Raw genomic sequence first — 14,180 nt, forward strand, 5'->3', positions numbered from 1 at the left:
TTTATTATCTAAAAAATTAGACTAAATAATTTTTGAGACTTATGATACAAGACATCTCAAACTATTATATCACTTTAATTTTTAACATTTGCATTATGGGTGAATTCTATATAGATGTATAATTCAGTTCCTTTTAGGGGTGTTTGGTTGACAAAACTAAATCTCATGATTAAATATGTATCATATTTGGTTGACTTATGATTAAATATGTATCATGTTTGGTTGATAAGATTGACCCTAATAATTTAATTATAGAGGAATAGTCTCATAATAATTAGTGATAACAACCGAACGTCACCTTAGTTTATAAAATACTCCACCCTAGCATAGTTGAATTTGAAATTTAGAGATGCAATAATAATTAATTATAGTAGGAGAGGAAAAGAGTCAAAATCAAAACGTACACATGTATAGTATAGCATATGTGATATGTATTGACGTAGTAGTACAAATTCTACAATTATGTTGAGACAAAAACGACAGGGAAGGTCAAAAGCCCCTCCCCCTCAATACAACCCTCAAAGCTACAAAACAAACAGCAGAGGTCAGCTCACGTCTCTCCATACTTTCATTCACTTCTTCAACTCCTTCCCCACTCTCTCTCTCTCTAAGCAACAAGACTGAAGCAATTCCCCTCTCACTGCCCCTCCAGTTATATATCACTAGGATTTTCTCTATCGAAGAAACCATTCAATCTCAGCCCGCCTCTGCTTCTTTTTTCTTGATTTGCGTGCTTGACAAATCTTATCCTCTTCTTCTTCAAACAAAACCTAATTTTCTCATTTCAACAACCCTACTTTTCTTCATTTTTCCCTTTCTTAAACAAGGTGGGGAGTACTTTTTTAGGGGATTCTTGAAGTGAAATGGGGAGTAAATGGAGGAAAGTTAAGCTTGCTTTTGGCCTCAATCTGTGTGTCTACACTCCCACAAATCATGTAGCCGACAATGATGACGATGACGACTCTCCGCCGCCGTCCGAGCGTCGCTCCGACGCCGCCCTCCTTTCGCCGACATCTGCTCCCTCTTCCAATAGACTCAGGCTCTCCAAGAGTTTGAGTAGATCTTCTTCCAAGGTTTCCTTTCACCTATTTCTTACTACTATTAATTATGTTCCTAATTCTGTTTTTTTCCTGTGCTTATTGATTTTGGTTGTTTGTCTTTTAGCTGATAAAAGTGGAAATTTGTGAGCTTTTCAGCAGCTATCTATATGTGTCTTTGATTAGTTTCTTCAAAAAATAGTTGACTTTGATTATTTGTTGTTTTTGGTTTTTAGAGTATATGAAGCTTTAGTTCTATGATTGGAATTTGGGTAGATTATCTTTAGCAGTGTATTAAATGCATTTAGTTGCTGACCCTGTGATTTTACTCTGCATTAAAGATGAGTTGTTAAAAAATGGTTTCTTGTCTTGATTTTGCAGAAGACTTGCTCCATATGTTTGGCAACGATGAGGCGCGGTGATGGGCAGGCGATCTTCACGGCCGAGTGCTCCCACTCCTTCCATTTCCACTGCATTGCTTCTAATGTGAAACATGGGAACCAAATCTGCCCGGTTTGCAGAGCAAAATGGAAAGAGATTCCTCTGCAAGGCCCAACTTTGGAGCCTCCAATGGGGAGAGCAAGGATAAATCCAGTAGATTGGCACCAGAACAATGACTTCATGACCGTTGTCCGTCGTCTACCTCCTCCTCGGTCAAATTCTGCGCGTAACGTTGCTCCATTGTTTCAGGCTCCGGATCCAGCAATCTTCAATGACGACGAGTCACTGGATCATGAGATAGACTCTCCCGAGAAGAGCATCTCCAATAAGAGCATATCTGATGGTGAGGATGATCGAAGGAAAGTTACGGTCATGACATACACTGAGGTTCCGGCCATTGCAAAGTCAAGCACGTCGGACAGTTTCACTGTCTTACTCCACCTGAAAGCCCCAGTCTCCAATTCGTGGCACAATGCCACCAGGAGCGACGCCAAGCAGCCCAAAATTGCACAGACGCCTCGTGCTCCAGTGGATCTTGTCACGGTTCTTGATGTCAGTGGGAGCATGGCAGGCACAAAGCTCGCGCTGCTCAAACGAGCTATGGGGTTCGTGATACAGAATCTTGGTCCCAATGACAGGCTGGCTGTCATAGCCTTCTCTTCAACAGCGCGTCGCCTTTTCCCCCTCAGGAGAATGTCCGAAGCTGGTCGCCAGCAGGCTCTACAGTCTGTTAACTCTCTGGTTGCTAATGGAGGAACCAACATTGCTGAGGGATTGAGAAAGGGTGCCAAAATAATGGAAGACCGACGCGAGAAGAACTCTGTTGCTAACATAATCTTGTTGTCAGATGGACAGGATACATATACAGTCAACAGCAATGCCGGCAGCCAGAATCAACCGAACTACCAGTTGCTTCTTCCGTTGTCCATTCGTCCGGATGAAGCCTCGGGTTTCAAGATTCCGGTTCATGCATTCGGCTTTGGAGCTGATCATGATGCATCATCCATGCACTCAATCTCAGAGATCTCCGGAGGTACCTTTTCTTTCATCGAGACTGAGAGTGTGATTCAGGATGCATTTGCTCAGTGCATTGGTGGCCTTCTGAGTGTCGTGGTGAAGGATCTGAGCGTTAAAATTGAGTGTGTTCATCCGAGCATTCGTCTTGGCTCATTGAAAGCTGGAAGCTATCCCAACCGTATCTTGTCCAATCAACGGATAGGATCTATTGACGTTGGAGATCTGTACGCAGATGAAGAGAGGGACTTCCTGCTCTCCGTAAATATTCCTGCTGAGACTTCAAGCAAAGAGACATCACTTTTGAAGGTGAAATGTGTCTACAACGACCCCTTGACGAAAGAATCAGTAACCCTAGAAGGCAACGAGGTCAGAATTGAGAGAACTGACCTGGCCAGACAAGAAGACGTGTCTATTGAAGTCGACAGACAACACAACAGGATCCGAGCAGCAGAGGCCATGGCACAAGCTCGAACTGCTGCTGAGAACGGAGACCTAGCCGGTGCTGTTTCCATACTGGAGAACATGCGAAAGGCTCTATCAGCAACCGTATCAGCTAAGTGTCGTGACAGGCTCTGCGCATCACTTGACGCCGAGCTCAAGGAAATGCAAGAGAGGATGGCAAGCAGGCAAGTCTATGAAGCATCAGGGCGGGCCTATATTCTATCCGGACTAAGCTCACACTCATGGCAGAGAGCGACAGCTAGGGGCGATTCAATGGATGGTTCAAGCCTCGTTCAAGCCTACCAAACCCCGTCTATGGTTGAGATGTTGACCCGGTCACAGGCCACGTTGCTGGGAAGTCCCTCAGCACAGAGGCTCCTTCGGCCAGTGTGGTCGTTTGCTTCACAACCAAAGCCAAGATAGTGGGTGGCCGGGACAGCAGTCACCAGAAGGCTAGGCTACCGCCTTTTTTCTAGTTTCTTCACTGCATTTCAAGTTTTGTCAAGGAGGTGGGGATGACCAGTCTTAAATAGTATTCCTGTCTAATTTTGTGAAGGAAATAAACTCTGTAAAGGGGTTCAATATATTTGGGAAGAAACGGGAAAAAGATGTATCTAGGAGAACAACTGGTGTATCTTAGTCTGTGTGAATGTTGGGGGTGGTGTAGATAAGGGGTATATGGTTTTTGAGATAATTGGGTATTATTAGCTTTGTGTTGTGGAGGTACGAAATATCCACTTTCAATATAAGAATCTGCAATACATTTTGTCAATATATGTTCTAGTCTTTGTTGCAATCTCAAATTAATCTTGGCTCAGCTTCATGCCTGACCGGCTGACCATCATCAATTGAAACAAAATACTTTGATTTCTAAACCGAGTGCTCTGAGCTATGATGACCTATTGGTATGATCAAAATGTGACATGATGAATTTGTTCAAATTTCCTAGTAAAAGCATGTAAATTATGTAAACAGCTAACCTGTTTGAAATTTGATAAAAAAGCATATTCTCCTTTACAGTTCATCTCGTGTTGACTTAGAACTTCCATGATAGAAAGCAGCTTCCTTTTCGAGCGCACTTTACCTTTCTATACATTTGCCTTTGAAGGTTCTTGTTCTATACCACACCTTTCTATGGCAATGGCATTATCAGAGAGAGAGTGCACAAGCTTATTTCGTAAAGAGAAAAAGTGTTCTAAATGCTCCCAGTTCAAATAACCAAAGCTTGAAGTTCAAATATTATCAATCTTCTATATTGATTTTAAGAAAAAAGTGAAAAAATAAAATGTTGCCAAGTCGAAATCACCACACAGTTGTTGATTAGGTCGCATTTAGAACGCTGTGAAAGAATAGGAGTGCGTGGCAGCATGCTCCTTAACACTCATGAACACAGTAAAACATTTATGTAAAACTTTACAACAAGCATGCTGACAAAGTAGAATTTATAATTATAGTAATGTACTAACATTCATTAGTGTAATACACAGTTGATCAAATAGAAAGAAGTGGCTGACTCTGTGCAATTGGATATCTACTCAGAAGAGCCAAAATTGATTTAAGTAATGGACTACATAATACTTCAAGCTTTCAGTTTAAACAGAAATTCTACAAACATGCAGTACTAACCAGTAACTAGATCAATAAAAGGAGCAAAATCAAACAGGCAGACATGAGAAGCTTATTCTTTCATAAAACTGGCTGACTAGAGTAGGCGTCTCTAAGGTTTGATACAGAAACGAGCCCCTTGAAATGTCGCAATGAACCTTCTAAAAGACACCAATACAGCTTCATTTGTCTTCTTTAGGCTTGGGAATTTTCTTGTATTCATAATTATCTATGTCAACCATTTGTTGCAAAGCCTGTAAAAAACGAGCACCCTCCACATTAAAAACTTAGTACATACCACATTTCAAATACACCACCAACAATAGGTTACCTTCAGCTCTTCCTCCAGCGATGTCTTTTTAGGGTTGTAAGCATTAAGAGGTCCGGTTCGTGATAGTGCTTTTCTTGTCTCAATAATTTCCCATTCTTGGTCATCCCTCACTTTAGCAATGTCCTTGCTGAACAAAAAGTTTTGCACCATTTAAAAAAATGCAACAGATGAACATAGAATTCCTCTACTGTGGCAGACAATACACCTCTATTTTCAATTTTTCATATACCTTAATTAACAAAAGATGTTGCAGGTGAGTATGGATAACCAACCAAATCAATCTCCATTTATCGCATGAATGTGCATCAAAAAAGGTAGATCAATTCCAAAGAAAGAAAACATATACAGGAGGACAAGAAGCAACTACCTCCCAAGATATGCAAAAACTATTAATTTCTCAAACCAAACGCATCCTGCAACCCCCTTACACTTGGCCAGAAAGGAATCCCAATATACATGATAAGTGAACCTTCAAAACCAGCTATAACATCTAAGAATTCTTCCAAACTACATAGACAAATACTAGTATATGTTTCTGGCCTGACGAATGTTTAGGTCTTGATGAAACAAGCAATTACAAGGTGATAATCCTTAAACAGATAGAATGGACAACTGTAGTCATGATTTGAAATGCTGGATGCACCTTAAATCAAATATACGAGCAACGAGTTGGATTGCAAATAATTTCTTGAAAAGAAGCAAAAAATGATTCCTTGAGCTATATAAATGAGCACCCTAAACTTCGTCTAGTCATCATGAACTAGCAAATTGCAGCATATAAAGGATCAGCTTGCATTGTAATATCATTTTAAAAATCTACCTAATTGGATCACATATCTTCACCCAGCAATATATCTCCGGTTTTTTCCAATTTCAGAGGTAGATTTCAAAAAACACAACCGGCATATTTAGGGGTGAATCATTGAATAATCATACAGAAAACTACGATTGAACTCACATTCAAACTGACCTCCCTTGAAGTAGATGAGCGAGTCCTAGGGCTCCGATAACAGTGAGTGAGATCATCGGAAGACCATATCTGAGAAACGGTGATTGCCTGCCCCAGCGCTTGAACTTTGAGGCTGATGGCTGAGCCCTAGGCGCTGATCGGTTATCATCCTTGGCCACCGCCGTATGAGCAACCGTCATATCCACGCACAAGCACAATAATTATTTGACCAATTCATAAGCTCATTGATTTCTCCATCAACCACAAATCATATGATATTGGTAAATGGTAAAGAATCCTCGCCCAAAATAGGAATTAAGGATAGATGTATATTTGGGCTTAGTCAGGCCCAATAACATTTAATGGAATTTGCTAAAAAACAGTCGCTGGTTTCTTTATTCATTTCGATTTATTATAATTACGTGGATTCGTGTACGTCACAATATATATAAAAGAATAAATCAGCCGCTTTTAGTCACATCAGCCGTATTGAATAAATTTAGATTTATAATGAATCATAATATAAAATATAATACTAATACTATTAACATATACTAATAGTGCAGTTGTCCGCCACTAATTAAACTGAATAATAATATAAATATGTACACTTAGATATATTTGCGTCGCTGGTCAAAATTATTTAATGAAAATTGGGGGGACATTTGGACGAGAGTGGAATCAAAGATTGTCTTCTAATGGAGTAATGAAAGAAAAGTAGGTAGGCTAGGTTTGAGATATGAGAATGAGATTATGCAAACTTTCCCATTTAAACATGGAGAAGAATGCTAATTAGAAATATATATATATATTTATATATAGTCTTCAAATCATCAATAACTTGTGTTTATGGGTGAGAATTTTACAATGCTTAACCAAAATTAGAGGCAAACATGCATCATCAACTAGAGGAATCAAATATTTGGAATTTAATTGATGGATGGAATATGCCTAAATAAATAAGTCATTTTTAGAGGTGGGGCCGGGCCAAGAAAAATAGGTTTTTAATACCTTTTGAAATTATCTACTGTATTCATTTTTATGCATATCTATGTCATAGTAATAATGAATACGGTTACAAGGTAAATCTCCTATTTTAAATGCATGGTTATGTACTACTACAATTTAACTGAACTGGATGGAGTAACTTCATTCCAATTTTTAAAATTTCAATATGAACTAAGTCATCAGTCGTAATTGATAAATAAACTAAAAATGTATCGAGTCAAATTACCTATATTGACCGGTCTTTAATTAATTAATATTGCAACTAATACAAGAGTGAAATATATCTTCAACTATTAGCTGGTATGCCAAATATTTAGTTCGACCTTTTCCACCTTCAACTTGTCTAAGGTTTTATAATCTATATCATGTGTTTCAATAGGTGGCCTACTATTTCATTGAGTATCAATTTATACAATACATAACATTTGCCCACTATACGTGTTTATATTAAATAATTAATACCAAATCAAAGAGTTATAATAAATTAGAGTTTTGTGTGAGATCCAAACACCTCAAACGGATTAAGTTTCAAATTTAACCATACTCAAACACCAACATAATTACAATCATCATATGTAGTATGAAACTTGGATTATAATTCTAATCGATCTCATTACGGGACTATCTCACACAATTTTTTAGATATTCAAAAATGAAAAATGTCATCAACAAATAAAAGCAAATACAAAAAAGAGAGATAATCATAAGTGAGATTTAGGTTTGACTTGGAAAGAAAAGCTTAAAAGGGCAAGTAATGCAAGATTGCAATACCTTGATCTTGGTATTTCTTGGAAGATATGAATGAGCAATCAACATCTACAAAGTGGCCATCAACACCATAATAACTACTCCAAAAATTTAATTTTCAATATTTTTGTTTATATTCAAAATCTTTTTCCAAAAATATTCTTGAGGTTTAGATTGTAATAGTTTGGTATATAAATCATAAATAAGCAGTTATGTTTAGAATATAAAAATCTTCTCTAGCAAGTTCTAAAATTTTAAATCATAACTATTGTGTCTGCTATTAAATCACTAAATTGTTGTTTTCTAAGTATCTCAATATATGGAAGAAAAAGCAGTGCCACAAAACTTATTTTTAGCAGTAAAAATAAGATAAAATAATTAATGGCGGTAAACCATCTACACGTACAAGGTGACTACTGTGCCATCATTTTCTCACAATAAATCCTTATAAAAATTAAATTTCTCATAATAAAATTGGTAATAAAACCAAAACTGCAAATAAAAAAGAATATATCGACGCTAAATTGGTCAAATTGACAACCTTGTATAATCACCAGAATCAGTTAAATTCAAACGAGACACACGCAAAATATATTAGTTAAACAAAGAAATAAGAAATGGAAAAATTGCACATAGGAATTTAGCTCGAAATCTAAAAAAAATCTGACATCTTGCAACCGATGCTCTGGTTCCCTTTGGCGGAATCAGGGGGTCATTCATCATAATTCTTTTCTCACCTTCTGAAAAATTTCTCTCTTCCCCTATTTGTTGTACATGCACATATCTAAATCTATCTGTATGTGTATGTATATGTGTGTATTCGTGGTGAAAAAAGCAATCTTGGGGCATTTGTAACACGGCTTCTTGATTTGAGGGGGAAAACATCGATAAAGATTGTTTTTTTACTTTTATTTTTCAAAATTATAATTTTTTGTTTGTGTTTTGGGTGATGGGAATGGCGGAAAAGGAAGGGAAAATGCAGGGGTGGTTGCATTTGATTCGTTACAATCGTATTGGGTTGCAGTATTCTCGTAAAAGATACTTCATTCTTGAAGATGACTGCCTTAACAGCTTCAAATCAATCCCCACTTCACACACAGAGGTCCCACTCTTTATCCCAATTTCCATTCCAAACATGCACATATATGTTTGCGCTTTAGTGTATGTTTCTGTCTTTCTTGTTTTGGTATGTATGGGATTAATTGGTGGCACATGTTGAATGTCATTTGTGTATTCTGTTTATATGTATGCATGTGGTGTGTGTGTGAAGGAAGTAGCTAATTGAATGAATTTGCTTTCACAGTGATTGCTATAGTAGAGTTAAGGTGTTTGATTACAATGGTATTTCTATAACTTTATGGTATCTTTCCCCTTTTGTGAGGGTTAGGATTTGTTGTGTAGTAGGTTTCATTTGATATTAGCAACAAGTGTTTATTTCTTCGGTCATAGGTTTTTATAGAAAGAGTCTACTATTTGATCTTCGGATTAGTATGCTTGTGTATCGAACTTTGCTCTTGTATCAGGAGCCTGTGCGAAGGGCAATAATAGACTCCTGCATTCGTGTTGTGGACAATGGAAGAGGGAGCCATCGTAGGAAAGTATGTGTCCTAAAAATATTTCATTTTACCTATACTGATATGTTACCAAAAGGTACAGAATATGGTTTCTCTTTAGGCTTATATGATGTTTATCGTGCTGCAGTTATTTTTCATCTTCACGATATATAATACTGCAAATCATAATGATCAGCTTAAGGTACAGTGTTATGGTTTTTATCCAGAGTGTATGAGGTGGATGGTAACGAGAATTTATAATTTTTGTAGCTTGGGGCAACTAGCTCAGAAGAAGCAGCTAGGTGGATCCATGCTTTGCAGGATGCCGCCGTTAAGACGGTAGATTTGGTGTCTTGCTCCAAACGAAAATATCAGCCTTTCAAGTGAGTACATTTGGGACTCATTGTGTATGGTTATGTTAACATATGCGGATTCATATTCTGATCTGAAGAATTTTAAAAATCGGATTATTGTGCTTGATTGTGGAATTTATCAACTATGACATAACAGCTTGAGTGTTTCGAAAAGAATGGCAAAAAGGTCTATTGATTGGACCTCAGCAACTTCGGGTCATGTGGAGGCAATAACCTCTGATGTAATAGCACCTTCACCGTGGGAAATATTTGGCTGTCAAAATGGTAATGTTCCACTTTCTGCATTTGTTGATCAGTTGATGGTTGTTTCCGTAGATGATTCATTCTCTAACAATGGCATGCTCAGGATTACGTCTCTTCAAAGAAGCTAAAGACAGAGACTCCAATGTTCGGGTGGATATTTTCTTCATCTCACTTTAAAGTTGATTTCATGCCTAGACTCCTTACATTCTGAACTTGCTTTGATTCAGCGGTGGGACAACCATCCAGCCATAATGGCAGTTGGTGTCATCAACGGAACACCTGAAGCTGTTTTTCGTACTGTCATGGCTGTAGATGCCTCAAGGACAGAGTAAGTCTTGCACAATTTAACTCACAACTGTCGAATTTTGTAGCTCACCGAGATTAAGAGCATGTTTTATCAATGTTAACGCGGGATTTGGTTTGGAAGTTCAATGATCAAATAGGCTTAAGTGTTACTGGATTGATTTTCATCGATATTTGCAAATTTTGTAGAATCCTAAGGTTTTGAGAAAAGTAGCACCCAATTAACATTTTTAAGTGTGTGTTTGGCTGTTTGCAGGTGGGATTTTTGTTTCCACAAGGGTAGCGTGGTCGAGCAACTTGATGGGCATACGGATATAGTACACGTTGAACTATATAAGCATTGCCTACCTTGGTCGGACCCGCGACTTAAACATAGGAATCCAATCAAGACAGACTGGAGTTGCTGACCACATGTTGTATTTTTGTTTCCAGGGCAATGAAGCGCCGTGACTTGCTGGTGCGACGCTACTGGAGAAGAGAAGACGATGGCACATATGGTACTTTACTACCAGAATCTTTGTGTTCTAACTTTATAGTTTTGAAGCTAATTTTAGGAGAATTGTGAAGTTTCTGTTGCTATTGCTGCAGTGATTCTCTACCATTCGGTGTTCCATAAAAAATGTCAACGTCAAAACGGATTTGTCCGAGCCTACGTTAAAAGTAATGTATGCTTTGACTTGGAAGTTGTGAATTTGACCCTTTCTATTGTCAGTATTAAAGACGTTCGTGTCTATTTTGGGAAGTGGTGGTTATTACGAACAATGATGCCTTTCTTCTTGCGTATGAGTTGATCAAACTAGCTAATGTCCCATTATTGTGTATTCATTGTATTCTTGTATGTTGTTAATGGTGTAGGTGGTGGATATGTGATCATTCCTATGAATCGAGGCAAGAAATGTGTTATAAGAAACATGCTTTCTGTTGATTGGAGGTGTTGGAAATCATATCTCAGAAAAGCTTATTCAAGATCTGTCACTATATGTATGGTTGGAACAGTTGCAGGTAGAGTGGGCATCTTATTTTCTTTTTTTCCAAAGGCTCCTTTTTTCAAATCCTCTTGATTGTTTGTTGTGTTTTATCAGCCTTAAGAGAAATGTACAAAACAAAAGAAGAAGGCAATATAGATATTGGTGTGCCTGAAATTGAAGAGGAGGTGAAATCAGAAGCTGGTTGCAAAAGGATCCAAAATGAAACAAACGAGGTGACGCCAGGATACAACTCCGGGACATCCAGCATCTCGGGAATGAATGATATAGGGGATGAATTTTTTGACGTTCCTGCGCCTTCGGACGACGAAGAAGGATGGCCTTCAAATACGAATTCAGATTCATGTTATGTGGTATTTTTAACTCTTGGATTCGAACCTCAAATTCAATTTATATCCATCTAATTTCTACTGTGTTATATAGCTTCTGACAAGGACATTCTAACGTGAAAATTTCAGAACTCGGGCCAACCAAAATTATCTTCTACGGCTAACTTTGTGAAAAGGCTGCAAGATCTTGCAGGTTAGCCCCTTCAAGAAAACGAACAAGGATGAGGATGCTTGTAATGAATGATTTGAAGTACTAGTATTACTTTACTTTGTGTTTTTTCAGTCCCGAAAAAAGGTTACATTGGCTTGCAATCCGTTTCTTGGGGCGAAAGTTTATCATGCAGTTATGGCACAACTCTTCCAAGAGATGCAAATCTCAAAACGCCTTGTAGCTGCGCAGAAGCAGATCCTACCTCGTTCCTTATCCGTGGAAAAACTTATCTGCACGACCAAAAAAAGGTTGCATTTATTTCTTCGTTTCTTTTAATGTCTTCTAATTATGTTGCACAATCTTTTCTAGCACAATCACACTGGCCTTGCTGCTCTGCTTCTTGAATATTGCAACTATAAATTCAGTAAGATTTTTGTCACTTTCCGTTTCTAGATCAAGGCGAAAGGCACTTTGATGCAGTTGGTTGGAGCGGATTGGATTAAATCTAGCAAGCGTGAGGACAATCTCTCTGGCAGGAGTAATGGCATTGTCTCGGTCTCTCCCTCTCTCTCTTATATTTTTCGAAAAATATATCTGTACATTATTTCTGATCATAGTTCAATGCAGAACTACGCGGCTGAGGGGAGATCGGACTTCTTTTTTGTGATTAATATACAGGTAATCATCCCTCTTAGTATCACACATAACTTTAGAGCATTCGTGATGGTGGTGGCTGGCATCAGGTTCCGGGCACAACTACGTGCAGTTTGGCCCTATATTATATGCTAAAGATGCCCCTAAAAGAAACGCCTTTGTTGGAGCGTTTCATCTATGGAGACAATGCTTTTCGAGATTCGAGATTCAAGCTTATCCCATACATTTCAAAGGTAGATTTGTATTCAATGGATGTTTTACTTGCCAAAAAACGCGCTGACATAACATTTTTTATGTGATTTTCGCAGGGTTCTTGGATTGTCAGGCAGAGTGTCGGACGAAAGTCTTGTTTGGTAGGTCAAGCGCTTCAAATGAACTATTTTCGCGGAAAAAACTACTTGGAGGTAAAACCCATGCAATTCTCCAATTTCTTCCAAGGGTTATTATTATCAACTTATCTTCAATATGTTGTGTCTGACATGTCGATATCCGCAGCTAGGGATCGACCTCGGGTCATCAACGGTGGCGAAGGGCGTGGTAGGCCTCGTTCTTGGATACCTCAACAATCTTGTAATAGAAATGGCATTTGTAATACAGGTATGCATCACTGAGAATTTTCTTTGGAAAAAATCGATGGGTCAGGCCATTTTTGACAGCTCGGGTTACAAATGTCTTCAAATCGACGTCGTTTGATTGATATTTAGGGAGACACAGCGGAGGAGCTGCCGGAGATTTTAGTTGGGACGTGTCGACTAAACCATCTAGATGCAGCAAAGGCAGTTTCTACTGATGCAATTGGCAGCAGCAAAAGCTAAATGCTGCTGGTTTAAGCACCAGATATTGATTCATGTATAGATTATTCTTTTTTAGAGAGGATTACTTTAGGCTCAGATAGTGTGTCACCACTTATTTGATGGTGTGAGCAATGAGTTGCAACAATGCTGTAAACAGTGGCTGTGTGTTTTTTCAAGAAAAAATCACTATTCAGTTTCCTTAGTAATTGTTGAAAAATGAATATTAAAATTTTAAAATAAGTACAAATTTAAGGATATAAGGAGTTCTAATTAATAAATTTAAAATTAAACTAAAACACGGTAATTCATATTAATAAAAGAACATAAAGAAAAATTAAAGCAGTTACCACTAGTTTGCTTTTAAGCTCCATTTTTGGAGAGATATTGTTTAGTTCTAGAAATGGATTTATTAATTTATTTTAACTTTCTATTTTCAACTTCAACAAATTAGATGAAAAAAGTATTCAAATTTCAAACCTCCCCACTTAGATTGGCTCTGCTCTGTCTTTGACTACATGATTAAGATTGATTGTGGTATTTGTATGTGGTCCATTTCAATTTAATTTTTTGGAAAAACTTGCATAAATAATTCCCCATCCAAATAGTATGCACTATTTTTGTGATACAAATTTTAATAAAATTCCTTAATAAAAGTGAATGGACTATTTACATTCTTATCCCAACAATCAAGTGCTATTCTTATAATTTGTGCCCTAATTATATGTGGAGTAATGAATTGAATCAATACTCCATAAAATAAAATTTTGAAAACTTATAACTAATTCCTAGTACTCGAACCAATAAGAAGTTCATTATTAGTATATAACACAGAGTGCTGGGGGCTTGCACAGCGGAAGACTTGTACAATAACAAATAAATCAGACGAGGATCTATTTGACCGATTATGCGATTAATCAATTCACATGTTAAACAGATAATTGCATGCTAGAATGCAAATAATTCATGCTCATAGAAAGTAAATCCTAAAACATGAATTCTATGGTTTAGGGTTACCGATTTTGATTCTCCAAAGAATCGTCGATTGCTCGCGCCTTCTCCACGATGATCTTCAATACTAGACCACGGATCTTCTCTCTGGTTCCCGAACTGTATCTCGATATCAGGATGGACTGATCTTATCAAAATACTAGGACTCGAATAAAGAAGACAGAAGAAATCCTTCTCCAATTAGGAGAGAAATTCGAACTCCTCTAGGC

General features: G+C 37.7%; 3 protein-coding genes across 5 annotated transcripts; 2 read left to right on the forward strand and 1 right to left on the reverse strand.

Annotated features, from left to right (window-relative positions):
- Positions 1–499: 499 nt before the first annotated feature.
- Positions 500–3,708, forward strand: LOC148930047 (E3 ubiquitin-protein ligase WAV3-like). Its single transcript, XM_089068532.1, has 2 exons — positions 500–1,073; positions 1,419–3,708. The coding sequence occupies exons 1-2, from the start codon at positions 864–866 to the stop codon at positions 3,357–3,359; spliced, it is 2,151 nt and encodes a 716-aa protein (XP_088924658.1). The 5' UTR covers positions 500–863; the 3' UTR covers positions 3,360–3,708.
- A 778-nt stretch (positions 3,709–4,486) lies between these two features.
- On the reverse strand, positions 4,487–6,109 carry LOC148930048 (uncharacterized). The gene is made up of 3 exons (XM_089067537.1): positions 5,843–6,109; positions 4,873–4,999; positions 4,487–4,795 (listed from the first exon to the last, which is right to left on the reverse strand). The coding sequence occupies exons 1-3, from the start codon at positions 6,019–6,021 to the stop codon at positions 4,724–4,726; spliced, it is 378 nt and encodes a 125-aa protein (XP_088923663.1). The 5' UTR covers positions 6,022–6,109; the 3' UTR covers positions 4,487–4,723.
- A 2,058-nt stretch (positions 6,110–8,167) lies between these two features.
- Positions 8,168–13,165, forward strand: LOC148930049 (protein ENHANCED DISEASE RESISTANCE 2-like). 3 transcript variants are annotated; one of them, XM_089067125.1, is made up of 20 exons: positions 8,169–8,678; positions 9,100–9,174; positions 9,278–9,331; positions 9,400–9,512; positions 9,640–9,767; positions 9,850–9,896; positions 9,974–10,074; positions 10,306–10,401; positions 10,482–10,546; positions 10,638–10,709; positions 10,905–11,051; positions 11,132–11,388; positions 11,494–11,557; positions 11,648–11,823; positions 11,969–12,070; positions 12,143–12,193; positions 12,259–12,402; positions 12,478–12,573; positions 12,665–12,766; positions 12,874–13,165. In XM_089067125.1, the coding sequence occupies exons 1-20, from the start codon at positions 8,526–8,528 to the stop codon at positions 12,982–12,984; spliced, it is 2,154 nt and encodes a 717-aa protein (XP_088923251.1). In that variant the 5' UTR covers positions 8,169–8,525; the 3' UTR covers positions 12,985–13,165. The 3 variants fall into 3 exon arrangements, with proteins under 3 accessions (XP_088923250.1, XP_088923251.1, XP_088923252.1); XM_089067124.1 differs by having other exon boundaries at positions 8,168–8,678; positions 11,969–12,193; XM_089067126.1 differs by lacking the exon at positions 9,278–9,331.
- The last annotated feature ends 1,015 nt before the right edge of the window (positions 13,166–14,180 follow it).

Source organism: Salvia hispanica, chromosome 3 (assembly GCF_029641045.1).
Source record: "Salvia hispanica isolate PSC_SH4W2 chromosome 3, Shi_PSC_v1, whole genome shotgun sequence".
In the NCBI taxonomy this organism is placed as follows: Eukaryota; Viridiplantae; Streptophyta; class Magnoliopsida; order Lamiales; family Lamiaceae; genus Salvia; species Salvia hispanica.